The sequence below is a fragment of the Daucus carota genome, chromosome 1, assembly GCF_001625215.2.
Source record: "Daucus carota subsp. sativus chromosome 1, DH1 v3.0, whole genome shotgun sequence".
NCBI classification, from domain to species: Eukaryota; Viridiplantae; Streptophyta; class Magnoliopsida; order Apiales; family Apiaceae; genus Daucus; species Daucus carota.
Genome location: NC_030381.2, coordinates 21,948,213 through 21,972,183, shown reverse-complemented (window position 1 = coordinate 21,972,183; position 23,971 = coordinate 21,948,213). Strand labels below are relative to the sequence as shown.

Genomic DNA, 23,971 nt, shown 5'->3' with positions numbered 1-23,971 from the left:
TACACCAAACAACTGGCTCACTTTTCTAAAGATAAAAGGCACAACCAACGTCAACTCAAAACCAAAGATGAAACATGTTCCACAAATATTAAAAAGGTGCCCTCCATTATACACAGTAAAGCAACCTGACCATCCGAAACATTCTTCTTCAATGTGATCTTTTTGGTGTTTTATCCTTGAATAAAAATTCAGATGACATAATTTCAGGCTTCTATAGTTTACTGTACCATTCTGCGTCTTGACGGACCAAATACACACAATTAGTATCCTGCTTCTACAACCGTCCTTGAAAAATAATACATTTTGTTCAGCACATTCATATTCCTAAAATGGTCCTTATCTGGTCAGGAGGATGCCTCGCCAGTGACTTGGGTTCTGGGTATCGATTCTTGGGATCCATGATTGCCTCGTAAACAAGCTCGTAAGCTTCAGCCAGCAATTTGGCCAACTGGACACAAGCTTCTGATCTCAGCTTTGGAACTTGCATTTGTTCAAATTCTGGTAACGAAGTTTCGCTTCCCAAAACGAGCCCAAAGAAAGCTTTCAAGGACTCTGAAACATAGGCAGGCGATGTCTCCTCTGTCTCGGCCAATGGCAATGACTCGGATTTTAAAGAATTACGAATGCGAAGCATCTTCTCTGACAAACCACATCTACTTAAAATGGCATCAACTTCTTTTCCTACAAGATCACGCAGGTGATTATCTATCATCCCTCCAAGCTTCATTGCGTATTTGGATGCAATATCGTGTCTTAACAATGGCTGTTGGATGGCACATAAGCAGTTGATGAGGAAGATCTTGGAAGGTGTTTCCGTGGTCTGCATATAATTCACCCAATTGTTATTATTATCTGTAATTCATGTTACCTGATTGCTTTTAAATAGAGAAATGTCACATAATGCGAGTTATAGGTGATAAGAGACAATCATACAATCATTAACCTTATATATTTGATACTTAGACTGAAATATTAAGGGAGTGGTAATTGGTATAGAGCTCAAAAATAAATTAGGAAAATGGTTACAAAGACGTTATTTTTGGCGAATATGGATCAGTATAAAAAAATTGGCAAACAGTTCGTATGCTTCAATGCAATGTCTGTGCTTAAGTAGTAACAAAAAGTTGAAGAGGAAGATAAATCGAGGGGCATAAGATGAAATGAAAAAAGTATGAAAGCTATAAACAGCCAGTTTAAAGTTGACTTGTTATTGCAGTATTGCACATATCCAAGTTAAAAGATCAATAGAGAAGCTTAGTATAAACAAGTATTTCCAACGTGGGGATAATGAAGCATGACACTGAATAAACTCATTATTAATTAAACTATTAAATTTAAAGAGGAATTAGCAGAAGATATAATCTTGGTATCGTATTGAAATAATATAGACCTAAATGAAGTGTCTACAGTCATTCTTGAAAAGCAGCTACTGTTGGCTAACATAACTATGAAGTTCCACTAAAGCACTTATTAATTAGATAATTTGTCCATAAAAACAGAAACTTAAAAATGATTAAAGTAGTTCTGTCATAAAAGTTTACTATCAGGAAAGTTCATGATGTTACTATACAAGATGTAAAGTGCATAACAAAATATAGTAATATAGCATCACCAGTATGATGCAAACATGAATGGTATGTAAGGTATGGAATGAAATCTATTTTAAAATTCAGCAAGTTCTATAACATGAAAGGGGAACATAAAGCAAACAGAAACATACCTGGTATGAATGGGCAGATCTACTATGTACCAACATTGCATCAACAGAAGATTTACTGAATTGACCCTGATCAGCACTTGTTTTACTTCGTCTTGATGACTGAATGGAACCCTTGGATTTGTGTGCCTCGGCCGCTTGCTCACACATCTAGATAAATTAAAATAGTTTATAGTGACTATATCACATATGGAGATCTCATTATCTTATCATGGCAATATGGTTTCCACTTTCCAGCAAAAATATTCTAATAAAAAATGCAACTTCACACATAGTATATGAATTTGAGTTTTGTTAAAATACCTGTCGGCACAAGGTTAAAAAGGATAATATCATAGAGCCATAGTACCATAGAGTTGCAGCATACTTAGCAGATCCAAATCCTAAAACCAAGTCAATAATTCTATCTTCTAGGCTTTATAGAAGGATTATCTACTATTGAATTATCTTATCTATTCTTTATATCTTATTTAGTATGGAGGTCTAGGGAGTTTTATAATTGAATAACATTTTCATGTGTTTATTTTCCTACGAAAACTCCAAGTTGATCTTTATACAAATCCAGATCCAAAGAAGTTAACCATATAAAAAGGAATCAAGTTTGTTAGACCCGCTGTGAGAATAACAATTGAAAGTATGTGGCTGTGCCATTTATTACCTTTGTCTGTGCTAGTAAAGTTCAGAGTAAGGTATTCTGCTAGTCTAGCACAAATTTATTAGAAGAAACGTAAGAATGGTATAAACTCTTAACCAACTGTTGCACACAAGGACTCACATATTTAAGTACTCTCGATGAGGGCATATAAAACACAATATTTTTACTTCCATTTTATACATCAAACACTTCATATTGGTAAAATCAACTAATCAAGTGTAATTATATAACTTATTATGTATCACATCAGACAGACCTTAATAATAGGATCCAGCAAAGCAGATATTACTGGATCGAAGTCAGGTTTCGTTGCTGATGCAGGAACCATCATGCTGTCATGTATTTCAATTATTTCAAGCAAAATAGATACACCTTCCCTAACTGCAGGTGGTGGAGAAAGATCAACAGAAACTAGGGGAGGGTATCTGATAAGTTTCTCTCCTCGAGTTTTTAGTATGTCAAAATATGTTTTTTGTGCAGCATCCTTGAGTGCCCATACAGTATCACACAGAGCTGTCTCTCTACCTAGTAGGTCAGATATCTGTCACAATGACAATTAGTTACAGCTTAAGGTGAAGAGAATCTCTGAGGAGGTATTATTGACAAATTCGAAGCTTATAACTATAAATACTCACAGTATAGCTGTAGAACTCCAGTGTATTACTGAGTTTATACGAAATTATAAGATTTGGCTGAGACTGAAGAACTTGTTCAACTCTCACTTTAAAAGGCCGACAAACTCCTTCAAATATCCTGTCTAGTACGAATGTCAAATCAAGTTCTGTCTTTCCTGACTCAGAGTCTGACTTGGTAGAAAATCGCCTTGCAGTTGGTCCAGTATCAACTACTGCATCAGGATCCAGCAATACAAAGACTAATTCTCTTTCTGATGCCAAGGCCTGCATCAAATACAAAGGAAATAATAACTTACAATAATATACTTAGATAATTTGATAGCAATATTACAGCCATATATTAGAAGTACAAGACAAAAGAACCCAAACTAATGTTCATCAAACCTGATGAAGCCAACCAAGCATGTCGCCTACATATCTTAAGGGATCATGAGCATGCACTTCGATTGGCCTGGGCATTCCGCCAGGTCCTCCACGTGTAAGGGCACTTATAAATCTTCTGAACAATGCATTGTGTCTCATATTTGCTACCTATATATAAGCACGCATAAAAAGTTAAAAGATAAATCAACAACTGTAGCTACTTGAGGTTAGAATTAAAGTACAATAGATACCTCTTCCGCACAATATTTGAAAAGCACAGGCCTCTCTTTGAGGCAACGGACAGCATTTTTCAAAAGGTCGCCAACTTCAGGATTGTCAGTGTCACCCAATCTCCGACATTCATTCTGAACCCACCTGGATAAAGTTAACAGTAATGAAGTCGAAATTATGTGACTGCAGAAGAACGAATACTAAGCAATACTGGTATGTCCAAAGGGAAGTACAAAAAGATAGGTTGCAGCAGCCGAGAATAGACGAAAATAGTTGAGTATATTGGGATCTCACAGTATATGTGAATAGACTGCCGGTGAAAAATTCAACCTTTGAGTATAGAGGGATTAGCATTGTGGGTCTGCGGAACAGGAATATAACATTTCCTTAACTTTGTCATGTTTCTTCACTAAGCATATCGAGAAAGAATAAAATGTAAAATGTTAAGCTTAGTTTGTAATCTATGACATATATTCTGGTTTAATTCATATACTTACATGTCATAACCTAATATGTTTGGGGTTTGTCTTAAAGTGTTTTTGCAATTAAGACAAACTAAACCCTTTCCCATCTACTTTAGCTGGAAGTGTATTGTGTGCTAGTAAAGTGTTAGATTTAATGTGACAATGTGAAAAAAATTCTTGAGTCTTTACATCCTACACTGAACTAACTAGATCAAACTTGTATTAAGCCCTATATGTCCACTAGTTCATGGCTATGATTTTTTAATCAACTACTTTAAAAAAAGCATACCCTTGTATACTATACATAGAACTTGCAATACAGTTATCTATTTGCTCATTGGGAACACAGTAAACCAGGAGAATAAACATGTAAGCATACAGAATCAGTGAATATTTATTCTAGAAGTGAGCTCAATAGTGAATTGTGCTCCTCTCCAATCTCCGCATTTATGACATGTTCAGATATAGCCATTTGTGACATGGTCAGATATAGCCATATTGGCAAAGATAATTTACACTAAAGCAATTTAGCCTGTCCGTTTTCATTCCACTGCTTCTTCTAACATCTATCACTAATCTATATTCTTCCCTGTTTATCTGGTATTTTCGTATATAACCCGACTTAAGTGAGCTCAAGAGTGAAGTGTGCTCCTCTCCAGTCTCCACATTTGTGACATGTTCAGATATAGCCATGTTGGCAAGATAGTTTACACTAAAGCAATTTAGCCTATCCATTCTTCGCCGCTTCTTCTAACATCTATCACTAATCTGTAATTCTGTAGTCTTCGCTGTTTATCTGGTATTTTATGTAAATCCCCCTACTTTTTACCACTTATCCTTCAAGCATCTATCTCTAGCCTCCATTCTTTCTCTTTTCATCTGACAGTTCATGAATACCTCCTAATACAAGAAACGGATGTCTGGGGACTCTGTGGACGACATAGAGAACTATAGAATCAGAAACTAATTAACTGAGAAGCTCACAGTAGTTGACGGTTAATTATTAGATTAAGGACATGAGGTAAAAAGATTAAGACATAAAATATATCATGCATTCCTATTTCCTAAATATAAACAACATCAGATATCAACTCTTCTTCAAGCTTTGCCATTTAGTCTATCAGCCTTAGTGGCCTTCTTTCTTCTTTTCTATTTAAGTAGACCTTCTTACATATAGCAGCCCCTAAATCATTAATTTTAAGTAGATGTGCCTTCTATTTTAAACAACTTCCAGATCAGTATATTAGATGTATTTTTTGAGAAAGAGGGGGGAAAGAAAGGCAGCTGAAATATATATTATGGATTTAGACTTTGTATATAGTGGGGACGGCTAGTTTAGTAATTCTGGTGTCCCCAGAGCGTCCCCAAATCTAGCAGGCCATCGGCATGCCGTCTCCAGATTTTTGGGAAAATACCCCAGCCGTCCCCTTACCCGAAACGTCCAGCAAGTTGCAGACGGCCAGTGGTAGGTGTCTACATGCTTCATCTAATTACTACATTCACTGTTGCAGTATATTCACGAAATAATATATTTATTATTCTTATGTTACATAGTAGGGCTCCTAAGAACGGAAAACCATATCTATACAAACATATACACCCTCGGTCCCTCTCATTTCTTTACAGTTTTCTTTCACTCCTTGGCATGTATTTTAAGGTGTATATAGAGTATAGTTTCATAACTTATTTATAAAATTTTCTTTTTTTGTATTAAAATTTAAACATTAAACTTTTATTCAAAAGAAAAAAAAGTTTAAAATAGATTATGAAACTATACTTTATAGGAGCCTTAAAATATGTGCCCAGACCTCTGTAGTCTGTCCTCAATGTAAAGAACCAAGGGGGACAGAGGGAGTAGTAAACAAAAGGTTCAATATGTTTCATGGTTCAAGGCATATGCTAATTTAGGTATATTTCACCTGCAAAGACGTTCATAGGCTCCTTCTTGGTGCACTGCCATCATATCCATAAGCTCCAAACCTGCACGCTGTCAACGTTCTTCTAGTGAGTACCAATGAGAGAGAACAATTTGTTATCAGTTTACAATTTACAAAAGTAAAGGAGTTAATTTATAAATTATAAAACTAAAATCAGATATAACATTCTAAATTTTACCACTTCACCAACCAAATAGCCTTTATAATAGGATACTTGCTACATTTTTGCAAATACAGGTAATTTTTTTATAATAAAGCATCTGGATACGCTAATATGTATAGAGTATAAAGGTGCGAGATTGCAATTCAAATATTCAAGTAATCTATACATAGTCAGCAAAATTAATGAGAGAATCTCGTATAACTGTGGCACCGTCATTCTACATCAACTATTTTTCATGCTTTATATTTTTGTTACAATTAAGTACACGTTTACATGAATAACTTATGACATCTTTAAACCATATGTAGTTGTCTCTATAATATAAGCATTCATGGGCTTACATATGACAAAATCTTTGCATCATTTAACAGAGAATGAAAGCCAATTTGGAGTGGACCGCAAGAACAGGATGCAAGTATGGTATGCAGCACTTGAAACAGATGCACAATTATAACACATAAATATATATTAAATATCGTATGTAGAGAAGGAGCCAGTGAGTGAGTGGTGTCACCTGGTGATGTGTTCTGAGCAGTACTTTGCAGTTCGCATGGATCTCTTGGACATGAGAAAGCGCCTTAAAAAAATTCTCGGTTAACTCTTCTTCCCTTAGTGCATTTATCTATAAGAAATGCCATAAGAAATTGATATAATGGGTAAAGCTTAAGCTTTCTATAAAGGCAATTACCAAGTTTAAACAATCTTAATGATTAAGCTATCACCTCCTCGCTGGAAAGCTGATAATCACGTAGAAAGCTTTCCACGATCTCTTGCCTCTGCGTAGTGATTTCAAGGTCATGTTTGAGCCTTTCAGTGGTGCTAATAATATCTCCAGTTGTCGCATTACAACTGCTTAAAGCCTTTGAAATACTGAAAGGTACAGCTTCTCATCTCAATATTTGATATCAGTAGATATCCAAAAATATAATAATCAAGTCAAACGCAGTTCTTTAAAGAAAAGGTTATTAAGGAGTGAAAAGCACTACATACTACATAGCACAAGGGAATTCCTAGACTCTTAAGTGGGATGTGAAGTGCACTAAAATAATAAATAGCAACAATTTTAATAACACAATTCAGAGGAAAATAAATAATAACAATCAAACATACATATGCAATAATTATAACACAATTTAGAGAAGATAACATTGTCCACGGGCAAAGAACTTCTACCATTTCGTAGTTTTCTTACAGGATAACAGAAGTAGAACACAAACCATTATTCAACCATCATCCGAAAGATTCTAGCATATAACTATATTTGGACCTAATACAAAGATATGATTTATTAAAAGATAAAAATTATATAAATAGGATTATTCAACTGCAAAAGAGCCATTATTCATAGTATTTCCAATTTTTAAGCAGGAGAAAAGTTCTATCAAGTGAAATCGATTGAAAGAAGCGAATAATAGCACCAACAAGAGTACAAAGAAAAATTCTGGCAAAAAGACTGACCACGACTGGCTACATCTTCTAACAATCATAATGATTTGATTTTATGTGTCAATCAACCTCTTTGTCATGTAGCTAGATCATGAATTGCATACTAGGTGTTTATTTGTAAGTTGTCGTCTGTTTATAAAAATATCGCCCGCACACTAGTGTTTGCCTAATTGTCTAGCGTAAAAATGAACATCACAATTTACAGTCTTCATATGAATAAAATCAAATAAGAAGCATACACTTACTTATCACAACACTCGGTAATAGCATTAATCTCTTCCTCCACCCGGTCCAAAGCCTTCCATCAACAACACAAAAAACAGTCAATCACTTATAAACACACACAAATTTAGCTAAAATGAAAACTAAAATTGCTCCAACGAGAACAAACTCAAAGTGAGTATTCTAAATGTTGATTAAAGTGAAAATTGTGTGAGTGTAAGCTTTAAATTATATTCATACTGCAATCACCCATTTTCATCCAAATCATCAATTCTACCATTTCTCATTAGCACAAACTAAATATACATACAATTATTTTCTCTCTGTTAAATAAAGATACATAATCATGATCACTCTTTCGCATCCAAAATCACCGTCTTCACCTATACGAATCACAAGTTCTCATTTCAAGCAGTTCCAACTAAAACATATACATACATAATTTTAATCGCAATATCTCATTCGCACAAGCCTAAACATATATACATTTTTGCTTCTTCGCTGTCTGTACATATTTGTCAAAGCGATCTCGAATACTCATTCGAATCCAAATCACTACTTTCACCTACAAATATCACTGATCTCACAATTCTCTTTCTGAATCGTTCCAATATACGCATATGCATTTTTGTCTCTGTTTAACCGCAATCACTCATTGGCATCTAAATGCAATCAAGATCACTTCTTAGCATCAAAATTACTAATTTCACATAAACAAATCACCGATTCTCACTCTCGTTTTAAATCATTATCGTTTAAGCACAATACAACACGCACTAGTGTGTGTAAGCATAATGTGTGTAAAAGTGATAGCGGACCTGTTGAGCGGTGGAGGAGGCGAGGAGGAAGTCACGATTGATATCGAGAGCACGATTTTCGATAGTAGATCGGAGATTTCGGCGAGCGACGGGAGAATTGTCGGTGTAAAAGGAGGAGAGAGTGTTGAGAGACGCAAGTAGATCCGGCGTGTCAGTGCGAGTTTCCAGCACTTTCTTCAGCTTCCTTGATAGTCCCGGCGCTAACACCGTCGTCATCTCTTGTAGCTTGTGTGCAAATATGCTACGAGTGTTAACTTAATTCAACGATGAAATTGGTTCAGATTTGGGTTTCGTTTGTCATTCGCAGGGCTGTAAATGAACAGAACATTTCGTGAGCTGCAACTCGGCTAGTAAAATATTCGAATTCTGCTAAAAAATAATCGATCCTAACTTGAGCTCGAATTATTTTTATGATTTTCCAAATCGAGTTCGAGCTTCATGTTACTCGGTTTGAGAGGCTCGCCAGCCTAATCGAGCATGTATTATTATAATTATAATTATAATTATAATTGTTTTTATATTATTTCTATATTATTATATAAAATATTTAATTTTTTATCCTTTTTATGAACCAATAATGTTTTGAATTTTGTTATTATTTTGTAAAATCTTTCGAGTTTTCGAGCCGAATTCAAGCCTATCGAACTTTCACGAGCCGAGCTTAATCTTAAAATTAAGGGCTCTGTCGAACTCGAGCTCGAACCCCTGATCGAGCTCGAGCCGAGCCTGACAATGTTCGGCTGAGCTGGATTACACCCCTGCTCATTCCCATTTCGCAGTGCTTGCATAGACGATATATTTTCTACTTAATTTGCTTAGGATTTACTATTTTTTTCATAAAATTAATTTAAGAATATTTTTCTATTTTTATAAAATTACAATTTCTCATAAAATTAAATATATTATTACTTATATAATTATAATTATAATTATATTAACGGGTAGTGATTGAGACGAGAACATTTTGTAAAGAGATCTTCACTTTTTAGAAAGTGCGCAACAACCTATTCTCCATCTAGCTCGACCCTATATTAATAACCAATATATTTACAGTGGACGGTATTAATTATTTAATGAGAGACATTTTGTCAAGAAATTATTATATTCGGTAAATACTAACATATTTGTATTTAATATTATTTATTGGTTTATTTATCAGATAAAAAATATTTTATTTTTATATTTCTGTTTTGAAATATATTCCTTATTATATATCTTAGAGGCATTCTATCTCTAATTTCTTGATAATTTTTCCCTTTCTTGAAAAATAGAACATTAAAAAATTAAAATATGATATTCAATCAAAAAATTTAGATGAATTCAGATTTTATATCTTTAGAAAGTAGGACATTTGAATGAAAAATAGAGATACATCCGAATTCTTCTTCATATAAATTTTCAAAAACCTTTCTATTTAAAATATGTTATTAATTATTTTCTCAAATAAAATCAGACAATTTCAAATTCGTATTTTTAAAAATTAGGCCATTTTATCAAAAATAAAATAAAATTAGGCCATTAGAAAGGAAGTTAAAATAATATCAGAAAATTTCAAATTCGTCTTTTAAAAAATTAGGTCATTTTATCTTTGGGGGGGTGGGGGTGGGGGTGGGGGTGGGGGTGGGGGGGCGGCCATTAGAAAGGAAGTTAAAAATGAAATCAAATTCCCCTTTCGAAATCCTTTTCTATTTTGAATATTCACAATTATTTCCTTCTGATTCAAAAATTTTGAATTTCTATCTTTTAAAAAAAATTGGCCATTAAAATGAAAATTAAAGATGAAATCAAAATTTGAAAACATTTTCTATTTGAATATTCCTTCCCTCAAAATTAGGTCATACAAAAAGAAAATTTGATTCTTAATAATTAAATTAGAGGAATTAGAATATATAGTCAGATGATGTGGCTGAGGATTTTTGTTTATATAATATAAGGAACTCATAATATAACGATAAAGGCGGAGATGCTGATGATAAAACCAAAATATGAAAATTCAAAAACTGAGTCTGATGCATGCATGTTCTGGAAACTTTTTTGATAGAAAAATTAGAAATGCAGCAGATAAAATTGTGTTTGGTTTCAACACTAGCTGGCTAGGTTACAATAAGTCTAAGCAAGAACTTGGATATCAAACTCTTCCCCTCTCATTCTCTCCCAGTACTGTAAAATGGTGGCTGTAGCTTGTCATGGGTTCCTGTTGCTCTTGATATTACAAAGCAACATTCCACACAGCTGCATCACCTTCTCCGCAGATATTGTGAATGAATTTCATCCGCTCTACTGACTTGCAAATTCCGCTGCATGGCCAGTCAAATGATGCCACACAAGTTTTTCCTGCTTTAGATTTCCATTCGCATTCTGGTCATATCCATAAAACAAAGCATGTTAACAAACGCCCGTTTGCCTGAGCTTATTTTTGAGGAATAAGGGTTTATTTCTGGAGAGATTAAGTTACACTAAACTCTATTTTTTTTCCTGAAATAAGTCCTCGTTACAAAAATATGCATTTTAAAAAAGTCCTTACTCCTTAATAAGGATTTAACTTAAATCCCAAACACCCCACGTGTCCTAACATATGATAAGACCGAACATATGTCTCATTCGAAAGTAGAGTCCGAGACTCTGAGATAAAGTATCAGTTGTCTTGACAAATGACAAAACAAGCGTAACTGATATATAATCTCAAGACATGAAGTTACCAGGAGGAGTCCCGCAACACATGGAACGGTCATTAACGTGCTCAACTTCCAAGCCAATGAACCATGCACCCAGTGAAACATCCTCGTTGGCGTATCTATGCAATATCGGCCTGTATACAACAAATACACAAAAAATATTCATGTACCTTGGTCTATTAGCTCCAAGCCACATATTTCTGGAGGGTGTTGGCCCCAAGTGTCACTATATAGTAATAAAAAGTTTTTATTGTCATTTTCTGAAAAAATGGCCGCAACTGTCACTTCAAAACGCAACTTCGTGTTGTGTTAATAAAAACGCAACTACAAGTCGTGTTTTCTGCTGAACTTCAAGTCGTGTTTTATGTTGAAAACCCAACTTCAAGTCGTGTTTTCCTCAGAAAAACCAAAACGCAACTTCAAGTCGTGTTTTATAGTAACAGTTGAGGCTATTTTTCAAAATGACATTGAGACCCATTTGGCTTAAAATAGTGACTTTTTGGACCTTTTCTAATATTATTTTTACACATGTTTAAATAGACAGAAAAACAATAGTACCGACCAATTTGCTGATATGTAGTCAGCAAGGCCCCTGGAAATGGCATAAATTTGGCCAGTAGCATGCCTGAAATACTTGTTTCCTTCTTCCCCGAATTTCCAGAACTCCGGCTCATAGTATTTCTCCTCTCTATCCATTCCAAATTTAACCAGGCATACAAAAATTAACTAGCTTGGAGATTTTGCATAACTATAAAAGAAATCAAGTCTGTAGGTGTAAAATCACAGTGGCTTAAAATGCTTCTTAAACTAATTAACGCAGAAGAGTACTCTGTTTATATTTGATTCTATTAGAATACTCACTTTTTGTAAAGAACTGGACCAGATTTCATGCATCCAATGTAGACCATTGGCTTCGCTCTGTGCTGGGCAAGTGTATTCACTAGTGCACCTGCAAATATCCAGTGTGATTTTGTAAATTAGCTTGCATGGGAAAATGATTCAGTTATCAGCTGATTACGAGCACCATTTTCTTTGTACTTACCCAAATTTACATGGACATCATCATCAACCTTAACATAAAATTCAGCGTCCCAAATGGAAACAATTGATGAGAAATACAGCCTGGTCTTGCTGGACAGCTCATGGTACCCCTCGACATGCTTTAGCCTAAGAAAATCCTTGTACTCGGCCTCTTCTTCATCAACTGCTCGATCAAGGACTCCACCTGGTGTCACGCTATGTCCTATAACAAACCGTATAAAAATCCCTTTTTCTTTCTCCAACTTACTTAGTGCAGCTCCTGCATTTTAAAGTATTTGCAGACTTAGTACCTAATGTTTATTTATAAATGATTAATTTTAGTTAAATTTGTGAAATCGGGAACCTGTTGGCATCCATGTTTCTCGAACAGAGTCACGACGTTTCCTGCTGCTAAAAGCTGTATTGATTCCGATGAAGACAAAGGCTTTCTTTGCTTTACTAGCCGTCAATGTTTTTTCCAACACAGGTTTACTCCTAGCAGTTTGGCTTGTCCGTGACTGTATCAGCTCGGTTTCCAGTGATTTTATAGTGTCATCAAGCTTCCTGAATTCAGTGCATCGAATTATAACATGATTAAGCATTTTCATCATATAAAATGGTTAAATGGTAAAAGAATAAAAGACATCTCAAAAAGATTAGCGTCATTATAAAGCATAAGAAATTTACTGAATAGCTTGATTAGTCTTTTCAAATTCTCCGTCAAATGAACTCACTTCCGCCAGTTTCTGAAAATAGTTAACAAAAACTTAACTGATCAGTTAATCAATTCAATAATTCCCATAAATGAACAAATTTAGACATAAGCTAAGCTACAGCTTACACGCTTGTGGTCACAATCAGCACCGACTAAGCTCAGATTCTCATCGACATGATGAGAAATTCCGCCTTTACTCTCTGAAGGGCGAGTCCAAGTCCTGTTGGTAAAAAGAGAACCTGCAAGAAAACTTGCAATGCATAGCGCCAAAATGACCTTCCCAGAAACAGATTTTGCCCTCATTTTCTTGTTCTGGTCTTTGTCCAACACAAGCTGTCCAGGCCACAATCGTACTGCCAAATGACGCGATAGTACTATAAGCTTGTTATTATCGCTCAGCAGCACTCTAAAAAATTCTGGTTTTGTGATATTGTTCATGGAGATACCGAAATGTAAAAGCCACGAAATTGTGGATAAAATTAAAAAAGAGAGATTAGTATTTGGTAGATGATCAAACAGAAGTACTGTCATTAGGCCATATTTATACAGTTAAACAAGGAATGTTTTTCTTTTCATGAACATTAAATCCATTGAGCTAAGGGTGGCCATGATTCCTCATAAACTTCAAACATTGAATTATGCCACAGTTTGCTAAAAACATGTCATGTGAAAAGATATGGGGTTTTAAGGTGATGATCAATTAATTACTCCAGTTCCCAGCCACAGAAAATTCATCTATACTCAGTGTTAGAAGGCATTTATTTATATATTAATAACATAAATTAATTTCTGCAGATGCATGGTTCCTTTAAGCATGTACTTAATAAATAAGTCTGCATGCTCCTACTCAAAGAGCAGAGAGATAGTTTCTGTAAAACCTTGACTTGAAAAATATAATAGCGGAAAGCTACTGAAATTTATTGAAAAATATGTATGATTTATTTACTGTCATGTGCACGCAGACCTTACCCCGACTCGAGGAATACCAGGGAGGTTCATTCGGCGAATACATCTGACTCAATATTATAATTAAAAACCTTGAGAAGTTACTGAAAACTTATATAAAATAAATTAGAGTAAATCACATAAATGCAGCTACATGAACCACAAATTAATCTACTAGGAAGCTAATTAAGTAGTCTGTTTAGAACAATCATCATATGCAATGTTCAGGAGTTAGGCCTCTGTGACAGAGTCATTTGATGTTAATTAACACATGAAAAATTTATCATAGAAAAAAATGTACCTAATAGTGACATGCAGGCTCTTTGGAATCACCAGAAGTGCAGAGTGAGATTAATTAGTAGTTGTTGATTGCCATAAGTATTTTTAGGTTTGGTGAGTAGGCTCTGTTCTTAAATGGATGGCTCTGGTTGCATAGAGTGGCAGTTCAGTCATGTGGATTTCATGGCTCAACAACCTGTTTGTGTGACACATTTAGAAGAAACTCATGTCCAGGAGTAGTAATGTAGACGTATTTGTGTGCCTCCTCGACACGGGTCAGAGGAAACTTTCGGACACTTATGTGCCGTTTGGATCATAGAATTTGAATAATTTTAATGTACGAAAGACAAATTATGCATATTTCAACCTCTTTTTTTGTTTTTTTTTTACCCAAATTAGTCTTTTTACGAACTATATGGCGAATGTTGTCCATGGACATATAACACAGTAAAACATGGGGACAAGGATGGTTTGTTTTTTGTTTCTCGACTTGTTATCGACATGAGGCGATCGTAAAGCAGTAAACAAGGATGGTTTGGTAGGCAATCTAGTTTTATTTTGGTGAGCTGGATGTGTTTGTAGTGGAAAGTTTTGATGATGATGCATATTTTGGTGAAACTGTTCTTCTTGGGCGGAGCCTTAACATCCTCCTCTTTGCCTCCCAGCCAGGCCTCACACGCAGGGGCTGATCTAGAGACGGAATTAGCAAATTTTCGAAAAACACCTATATATTTTTAAATTTTAGAGGGGACACTTCTATAATTTTGTAAAATTTAGAATAGTGAAAAAATGTAAAAAAAAAAAAAAATTCACTATAATCAATTCCCATAACCAATTCCACATTTCCACTGGAGAATGGTGATGCAATGGGGATCTGCCTCAAGATTCCGGGCGCAGAAATCGAATCAAAAAAGCACAAATCAAAAATTTCACTATAATCAGTGTTATATTTTTAATTAATATTATATTTGTAAGTACAAATATATGACAATATTGATTATGAGCAAGGAGACTGTTACGATTGGAGTGAAGGTGGTGGAAGAAAAACCTACAAACAGTGGATGATATCCAGAAAAAAACACTAACATAGAATGAGATTAGCTTGTTCGATCCGTCCTTAACTCAAAAAAGATTATTTAATTTTTTGAACCTATTATGTACTTGTATATCTTGTGCACGTGTCATTTTCCAACATTGATATCAAGAGTTGATCGGTGATTGTTTCTGTATTTTGTTTGTTCGACGCGACTGTTTATGTAGATGCCGTATGGTTTTTTATTATTGAATGAACTCATTTATTCAAAAAAGAGTAACATTGATATCAAGAGTTAGGATTTATTTATTTTCAATTTTAGACATTTTTTTGGTCTTTTTTTCTTGACCATTTTCCTCTCCTGTCTGAGGGCCATTAAAATTCTACTTGAGCCATTTATCCAAATAGTTGATGGTTTCCTCGTGAGTTCTCTTTTAAAACAAAGTTATTTGTCAATTGTCATGCCTCATGGTTTGGTTATGGAAATCACTGCTGCTGTCTTTTCTATTGGCACATAATTAACAGGCGCTCATTCTTGGGTTCTACATATATCCATTTTTTTTGGAAAAATTTTTTATATTTATTTTTGGTTCATGGGTCAGTAGTTTTATTTCATATTTTATAATCGCAAGTTCATATGTGTTTTTGGTCTTTTTTCCGTATTATTACGCATATTGGTTATTAATCTAGATCTTGTTTTTGATACTCTTCAAAGCGGCTGGTTTTTCTTCTGTATATGTAGCTTCTAATTGTTTTTATTATTTATGTTATTAGTTATTGTTAACGGAGAAAACTGGTAGGTTAACAAAGATGAGGTTCTCGGCGTGGATCAAGATTTCTGTTGGCGAGAATATAGGAAGTGGTTGGTTGTTTGTTATGGAGGCGGCTGCAATTGTAAGCAAAGGGTTCAAGATTGCTAACTGGAATAGCTCTCAAGAATGATCGATGCCTACAATCTGCCTACGTACCCCTATTTATAGGGGATCAAGCCGTTACGTAGTTCTTTCTCCTAAGAGACCCATGTGGGCTGGGCCTCCCCTTCTAGAATCTTCCTCCCGGAAGGGACCCAATACGATGAGGCCTAGCCCTTTGGGCTTACCCCAAATGCAAGGGCACTCTCCTACTCCCCGACAGGGACAACCTGCCAGACTACAGAGATAGGACCTCCCAGGGTGTCTTCCTCTCTATCCTCTACCTCCTAAGGAGGACAACTCCCCAGACTACAAGGTAGGGTCTTCTTGATACAACAATGAGATCTACTCATGCTCAAGGGCGTCCCCCTAAACACAAAGTACCCCTCACTGTTCTTCGGAACTATGATAAAATGAACTTTCCTCAGCAAGTGGGCGCGCCTAAAGATAGGGCGCGCCCTATCTTTTGACAGGGTTACTTTGAAGCTGAACTAATCTTGACTTTCCTGGCCCATGTAGACGCACTCACATAGACCCGGCCCAATCGCTATTCTTCACAATTTTGTGTATAACAACTACCCCCCAGATCTTGGTGTCATTGAAAATGTCGACGAGATCTTTAAAACTTTCACCTCCTTTCAGCAACTGTCCTTGACCTATCTAGGCGCGCCTTATGTTCATGACCGTTGAAGTCCTTGTTGTATACAGCTGTATCCCACGTTCGCGTTATTTTTTCTTTTTATTTTAATCCCCTTTTTTACCCGAGTATAAATACGGGTGTTTATCTTTTTTCACTTCTTCATTTTCACCTCTTTATACTCCGAAAAACCTCTCGCCGTCGTCGATCTTCACCGAGCTCTACAAGCCACGTCCGTGCTCCCCTGCAAATTCTGAGACCAGCCCAGCACTCCCCTCTTCATAAGGTACACGCCCATGTCTTTATCCTTTTATTTCACCCGGCAATCTGTCAATTCTGAGCATGTGTCTTTTCGTTTCCTTTAGTGTTCTTCATTGTTGATTGTATGTATATATGTATGTATTACTGTTTGATTTTGCTTAAGGAATCTTTAATCTGAGATAGATGTTTGTGATGTCTGAGTTGTTTGGCATAGACTAGACGCGCCTTGTAATGGTGGTATGTAATTTCTTGGCTTTTTGCTATGTATATGTGTGCCATAGGATTAGATCCTTCCGTTATGTTGAGTTCCCCTTTTTCTCTGTTCCTGGCGCGCCCTATCTCTAGACGCGCCCATTATCTGTAGCTATTTTTTATTCCTTGATCACCTCCGTTTTATGCCTATACACTATCTCTGTTGATATTGTTGTGGCTAAAGGTTGAAGCTTTCCTGTGCTTTCTATTCATCCTTCCTTCTTTTCTTTCTTTATGCTTAACTTCTTATTCAACGAATGTTTTCTCCTTCTATTTTCTTTATCTTGGCGCGCCCAGTTGTCACAACCTTCCTTTTCTTTTGCAGCTGGCTATCCTGGGCGCGCCAGGTCCTCTTTCACCTACTCCTTTACGCTCATTTCCTCCTCGACCTACCGTGGGCATGACTGAAAGCGGGGCCTCTTCCCCTGAATTGCCAGAAACTCATCAAATTGATATAAATGATCTGTTAGATCAAGACGAACGGGAGCTTCGTGATTTCTCTAAGAAGAATGGTGTTCTGGAATCTGAGAACGACCAATCAGATGAACGTAATGAGGACCAATTGGAGGATGATGGCGACGAATTTGAAGAAGATTCTGAGGAGGCTGCAGCCGAGGAAGAGGCTAGAAACTTTTACAATGCTATAGACGGAGAAGACCTTCTAGATGAGGCGCGCCCTCCTTCCCCAGCTCCTTCTCCTAATCCTTACGTTCACCCCCAAATAACCGACATTGAATTAGACTTCGACTGGGATGAGGAAGGGGAAGTCCGTGAAGCTTTGAAAGCGAAGAGGCGAAAAAAGGCAGGAAAGTTAGCCTGTGTAGGATTATCTTCCACAGCCTCTAAAGCAGAAATTGAGTGGTGCTTAAGATACTATGATAAGGGGTGTATCTGGGCGCGCCCTCATCCATGGATGAGGCCCCACATTTTTGACTATAATCCCCGGCTGCGCATTCCAAGGATGGTTCTTACTCCCAAACTAGTGAAGCTTGGTATTGGGCCTCCACTCCACCCCTACTTTAGATCCATCATCGAATGGTATGACATTGCCCCTATTCAGCTATCTCCTAACAGCTGGAAATTAGCTATTGCTCTATATACGTTATACCGTGACCATAATAACCGTGCCCCCACCATGGAGGATCTGAGCTTTTTCTTCCGACTGGGCGCGTCCAGTTGTGGATACTATTATTTAGTTGTGTGGAAAACTCATAACTCTACAGGCTGGTCAGAAGGAAAGACTAGCCACGACAAGAAGTGGAAGGAACCGTTTTTCTATACTTGGCCTGATGAGAGAATCAGGACTCAGTTTAACACCAAACCTAGTAAGTCCTCCATTACTTCTGCTGGGCGCGCCTTGATAGTTAATTCTCTGTTTTTAATTTTCCCATACTTAATCTATTATTATTCCCTTTATTCCTTAGCCGAAAGAAAACAATCTTCGCTTTCTGGGCGCGCCAAGAAGCGTGCGGAAAATATAATCAATCTTCCCTACGAGAGCAAGATTATCAATCATCTAGTCACTACTGATCGTTTAATAGAGTATGGCTTTTTAAGCGAGTCAGTGGGAAACATATGCTCGTATCAAGAGTTTTACGGGGGGCGCCCTATAAAGAGGAAAGCTAGAGTTGTGGATGAACCCGATCCTGAGGAAGAAGAAGAATCTGAAGAAGACACAGATCAGGGCGCGCCTGCTGACGGTTAATCCCCTTCTTTTAATATGTTTACATGTTCTTTGCCGTCTATATCCTTATTACTGTTATGTTAGACATGTTTGTGCTCATATTTTAGTCCGTGCTGTTGTCTGTAACTTTTCTCATGTTGTTTTGTTTTATATTTTCAGATATGTCACTCCCCGCTGGATTTGGCGTGAAAGGTGGGCGCGCCACAAATGTGGGCGCGTCCAGTTCTATACAGGTACCGAAGGTATCTGTTAGTCAACAAGTTACCAAGCCTCCCTCTCCCAAGAAGAGGGGTCATGATAAAAGAAAGAGCCAGGAATTGGGGGTACACACCCCAAAGAAGTTGAAACTGCAGGAGACACCATCTGAATTTCCCTACGAGGCGCCGGTGACAACTGCAGGGGACTGGTTTGCTAAGATGGCAGACGCCTATGTTGGCCCCGGAAGGTTCAAGAATTGGGGCGAAAGAAACGGCGAGCAAGCGGCTGAGGCGTGTAGGCGCGCCGCAGGAGAGCTATTCTTTCATCTAACGTGCAACCCCTCGAATACTGAAAAACTTCAGGCGCGCCTAGATGCTGCAAATGAAGAGAATGCCAAATTGAAGAAACAACTGGCTGAGGCAGGGAAAGAAAAGAAAGAACTTGAGAGTTATAAAGCAAGGGCTGAGAGGGATATCCCTAAGTTAAAGGCTGATGCTGATACTCTTAGAACAGATCTGAACAAAACAGCTCAAGAACTTACTGCAGCCAGCGAACAGGTGTTGTCCTTAGAGAACAAAGTCACAGAGCTGACCACCCAACTGGGCGCGTCCCATGAGAGAGCTTTTGCTGAAGGGTTTCGGAGTTATGTAACTGGGTTTCTTGCTGTTGATCCCGATTATGACTGGGGCAAGTTCGTTCCTGCTACCAGACTATGGATAGAGGAATTCAAGGTGGAACAAGCCAAGGCTATCGAGGATAAGAGAATGGAGATTGAACTGGAGGCTGCTTCAGATTCTGCAAACAAATTCCTCGAGCAATCTTACCCACTTGAGGCGCGCCAAGATGGCGAAGAGACTAGAGAAGATGAAGTTCCAAGGCTGCAGAATGGTGAGAACATTCCAGACGTTCAGACTACCACTGCCTCCGGGTCTCAGCCCAATCCTATTGACTCCTCCCAAGATCAGGCTTAATTTATTCACGTACTTTATAAATGTTTTTTTGGGCGCGGGTCCCTGTAACCCTGCAAGTTGTATACTTTTATTTATTCGACTGTGATGGATTTTGAATATGAGGCGCGCCCTCATATTGCTGTTTTTGCATTTAATTATTAACTGCTTTTGTCAAGTGCTATCTTTTATGATATTGCTTGCTTGTTCATTTTTCTTATACTTCATCCTGTATATGAGAATCTCCCTGACTATGCTTGTGTTATAAAATATTTGCAAGGGAGCACGTGGCGCACCGTATCACTTGGCGCGCCCAGTCTTGATCTTACTTAAGTCAGAAAGAGCAGTTGGTCTAATATATATATTGATCGTTTTGCTTTACTACTCTTCCCGCGGGTTTATTCTTAATCAGAATTCTTAAGAGGAGTTACTGTCTTTGATAACTCAGTAATCTTTCAAGTCGTTAGCAAGTAGGCGCGCCCCATGTTTGGGCGCGCCCTGTGTTTGCAGGCAGTAAAAATGAATGAAAGAGTCTTGCCAATATATACTGAATTGTGATTACACAAGGTGTTCTTCCTCATCTAAAGTCTACATGCTACCCCTATTAGCAGAGTCCATATTGCTTTTATTGATAATACTTCTTCAAGTGCTCAGCATTCCATGCCTTGGAGATGGGCTCACCCTGCATGTCCTCCAAGTAGTATGCTCCTCCAAAGATCTCAGCCCGAATGCGGTAGGGTCCTTCCCAATTTGCCCCGAACACTCCGTGACCTGGCACCTTCATCCCTGGCATCATCTTGCGCAACACTAAGTCTCCCACTTTGAATGGTCTAGGCTTGACTCGACTGTTGTAGAATCGGGCTGTCCTTTGTTGGTATGCTGCCAACCTAACTTGCGACTCCCTTCTGACTTCCTCTAACATATCTAGATGTAGCCTCTGGTTAACAACATTGTCCTCTTCCTGGAAATGGTCTCTCCTGAAGGAACCTGCTCCGACCTCTACCGGAACCATTGCTTCACAACCATAGGTCAACATGAACGGCGACTCCCCAGTGGTTGTCCTTGGCGTAGTGTTGTATGACCATAGTACCATTGGAAGCTCCTCCGGCCAATCACCTTTCTTCTCTTCCAACTTGGCCTTCAGCGTGTGTTTGATGATCTTGTTGATTGCTTCAGTCTGTCCATTGCTTTGTGGATGATACACAGCTGCAAAGTTCCTCCTTATATTCAAGTCATCACATAACTTCTTCAATTCTCTGCTATCAAATTGTTTCCCATTATCAGATATCAGTTTGTACGGGATACCAAATCTGCACACGATTGAATTGAATACAAAACTTGTTATCTTCTTAGCAGTAATGGTTGCTAGAGGCGCGGCCTCGGCCCATTTTGTAAAGTAATCTACTGCCACTACTGCATACCTGACTCCTCCTTTGGCTTTTGGAAGCTCTCCAATGAGATCTATCCCCCACAAAGCGAATGGCCATGGGCTGAGTAATGGAGTCAGACTTGCTGCAGGACGAGATGAATATGTGGCAAATTGCTGGCACTTGTCACATGCTTGCACGAACTTGCTTGCTTCACTCCTCATAGTTGGCCAGTAGTATCCTTGCCTAAGGATCTTCAGTGCAAGTGAACTACCCCCCGAGTGATTGCCACATATTCCTTCATGCACTTCCCTTAAGATATAATTGCACTCTTCCCCTGCAATGCACTTCAGCAACACCATCGTATATTACAAATCTCGCAGCTTTATATCTGAGACTCCTAGCTTCTTTCACACTTTCCGGAAGTTGACCTTCCTGGATAAACTTAAGTATAGGAGTCATCCAAGTATCCACAACTTTATCCTCTACCTCCATCAGATCTCCTCTGAACCGGGTGACCTTCTGTGCTTCTGACACACTTGGCTTCTCTTGAACACAGAATTGGATAGTTCCTAATAACTTGGTGTCCCTTCTAGAACTGGCCTTGGCCAATGCATCAGCACCTTCATTTTTCTCGCGAGGAACCTTTTCCAAATGTACCTCTCTGAACTTCTTCATCAGTTCTTGCGTATGGGTCATGTATAAGTTCGTTCTCCAACCCCGAGCCAAGAACCCCCCGTTTACCTGATGAACCACCAACATAGAATCACTGTACACGATAAGGTTCTTGGCCTTCATCTCTATAGCTAGGGCTAGACCATTGATCAAAGCTTCATATTCTGCATCATTATTGGTTGCGGGGAACCCTAGGTGAATGGCACTTAACAACCTACACCCCCCAGGACTAACCAAAACTATACCAACTCCAGCTCCGTCAGAGTTGACAGCTCCATCGACATGCAAGTTCCACCATGTGTCATCCTCCACCAAAAGACCATCAATGGGCTCAACGTTGGGACTATATGGCACTATTGCCCATTCTTGGCTATCATCTTCAAATTCTAGCAAGAAATCAGCCAGAACTTGACCCTTGACCGTAGCCCTGGGCTTATACTCCAAATCAAACTGTCCTAACTCTACTGCCCACTTCATCAATCTTCCCGTTGCTTCTGGCTTATGCATAATCTGACGGAGAGGGTATGAAGTTCTTACCTCAACCTTATGAGCCTGAAAGTATGGACGAAGTTTCCTTGCTGCCAAGACCAAGGTGTATACCAACTTTTCCATGCTAGTGTATCTTGTCTCCGCATCCAATAGCCTTTTGCTAACATAATACACTGGGAATTGTACATCCTTCTCCTCCTTCACGAGAACGGCGCTAACCGAGTATCTTGAAACGGCCAGGTATAAGATCAATGTTTCCCCTTCTACAGGCTTGGCCAAGAGAGGTGGCTTTCCCAACTGTTTCTTTATCTTTTGGAAGGCCTCCTCACACTCTTCCGTCCATAAGAACGTCTTTCCGGCTTCCTTGATCGCTTTAAAGAACTCCTTGCATCTGTCGGAGGACTTGGACACAAATCTATTTAATGCTGCTATCCTCCCTGTCAAGCTTTGAACCTGCCTGACATTCTGAGGAGCCTTCATATCAAGTAGCGCCTTGATCTTTGCAGGGTTAGCCTCGATTCCTCGATGATTTACCATGAACCCCAAGAATTTACCAGACTCAACTCCAAATACACACTTCTGGGGATTCAACTTCATTCGATACTTCCTAAGTATGTCAAACATTTCAGACAAGTGCCGAATGTGATCTTGCGCCTCCTTGGACTTGACCAACATGTCATCTACATAAACCTCCATAGTCTTACCGATCTGGTCTTTAAACATCATGTTCACAAGGCGTTGGTAAGTTGCGCCAGCATTGATTAGTCCAAACGGCATCCCTATATAGCAATATAGTCCTCTGTCAGTTATAAAAGAAGTGTGCTCCTGATCTGGTTCATGCATGGGTATCTGATTGTACCCTGAATAGGCATCCATGAAACTTAACAGAGCGTGTCCTGCTGTGGCATCCACCAACTGGTCTATCCTCGGGAGTGGAAAACTATCCTTTGGGCATGCTTTGTTCAGATCTGTGAAATCAACACAGGTTCTCCACTTCCCATTAGGCTTCTTGACAAGGACCGGGTTAGCCAGCCATGTAGGGTAGAACGACTCCTTGATCAACTTAGCACCCAACAACCGGTCAACCTCTTCCTTTAGTGCTTGGGCCCTTTCTCCACTAACAGGCCTTCTCTTCTGTCTCATCCCTTTCTTGGTAGGGTCAATGTTTAAATGGTGACTCATTACTTCTGGGTCGATCCCTACCATATCAGCATGACACCAAGCAAAAACAT

The 23,971-nt window shown here is 38.1% G+C and overlaps 2 protein-coding genes across 4 annotated transcripts; both read right to left on the bottom strand.

The window, feature by feature from the left end:
- Window positions 1-50: 50 nt before the first annotated feature.
- Window positions 51-9,027, bottom strand: LOC108204783 (conserved oligomeric Golgi complex subunit 6). The gene is made up of 11 exons (XM_017374393.2): window positions 8,652-9,027; window positions 7,857-7,909; window positions 6,888-7,035; window positions 6,680-6,787; window positions 5,985-6,052; window positions 3,622-3,745; window positions 3,392-3,538; window positions 3,008-3,271; window positions 2,629-2,913; window positions 1,721-1,867; window positions 51-820 (listed from the first exon to the last, which is right to left on the bottom strand). The coding sequence occupies exons 1-11, from the start codon at window positions 8,865-8,867 to the stop codon at window positions 317-319; spliced, it is 2,064 nt and encodes a 687-aa protein (XP_017229882.1). The 5' UTR covers window positions 8,868-9,027; the 3' UTR covers window positions 51-316.
- A 1,548-nt stretch (window positions 9,028-10,575) lies between these two features.
- Window positions 10,576-14,410, bottom strand: LOC108194412 (probable beta-1,3-galactosyltransferase 8). 3 transcript variants are annotated; one of them, XM_017361366.2, is made up of 9 exons: window positions 14,308-14,410; window positions 13,188-13,414; window positions 13,034-13,092; window positions 12,711-12,910; window positions 12,369-12,626; window positions 12,188-12,275; window positions 11,889-12,014; window positions 11,351-11,460; window positions 10,576-11,009 (listed from the first exon to the last, which is right to left on the bottom strand). In XM_017361366.2, exons 1-9 carry the CDS (start codon window positions 14,318-14,320, stop codon window positions 10,861-10,863), a joined length of 1,230 nt encoding a protein of 409 aa, XP_017216855.1. In that variant the 5' UTR covers window positions 14,321-14,410; the 3' UTR covers window positions 10,576-10,860. The 3 variants fall into 3 exon arrangements, with proteins under 3 accessions (XP_017216855.1, XP_017216861.1, XP_017216850.1); XM_017361372.2 differs by having other exon boundaries at window positions 10,756-11,009; window positions 13,188-13,477; window positions 14,308-14,378; XM_017361361.2 differs by having other exon boundaries at window positions 10,756-11,009; window positions 13,188-13,435; window positions 14,308-14,377.
- Between the last annotated feature and the right edge of the window lie 9,561 nt (window positions 14,411-23,971).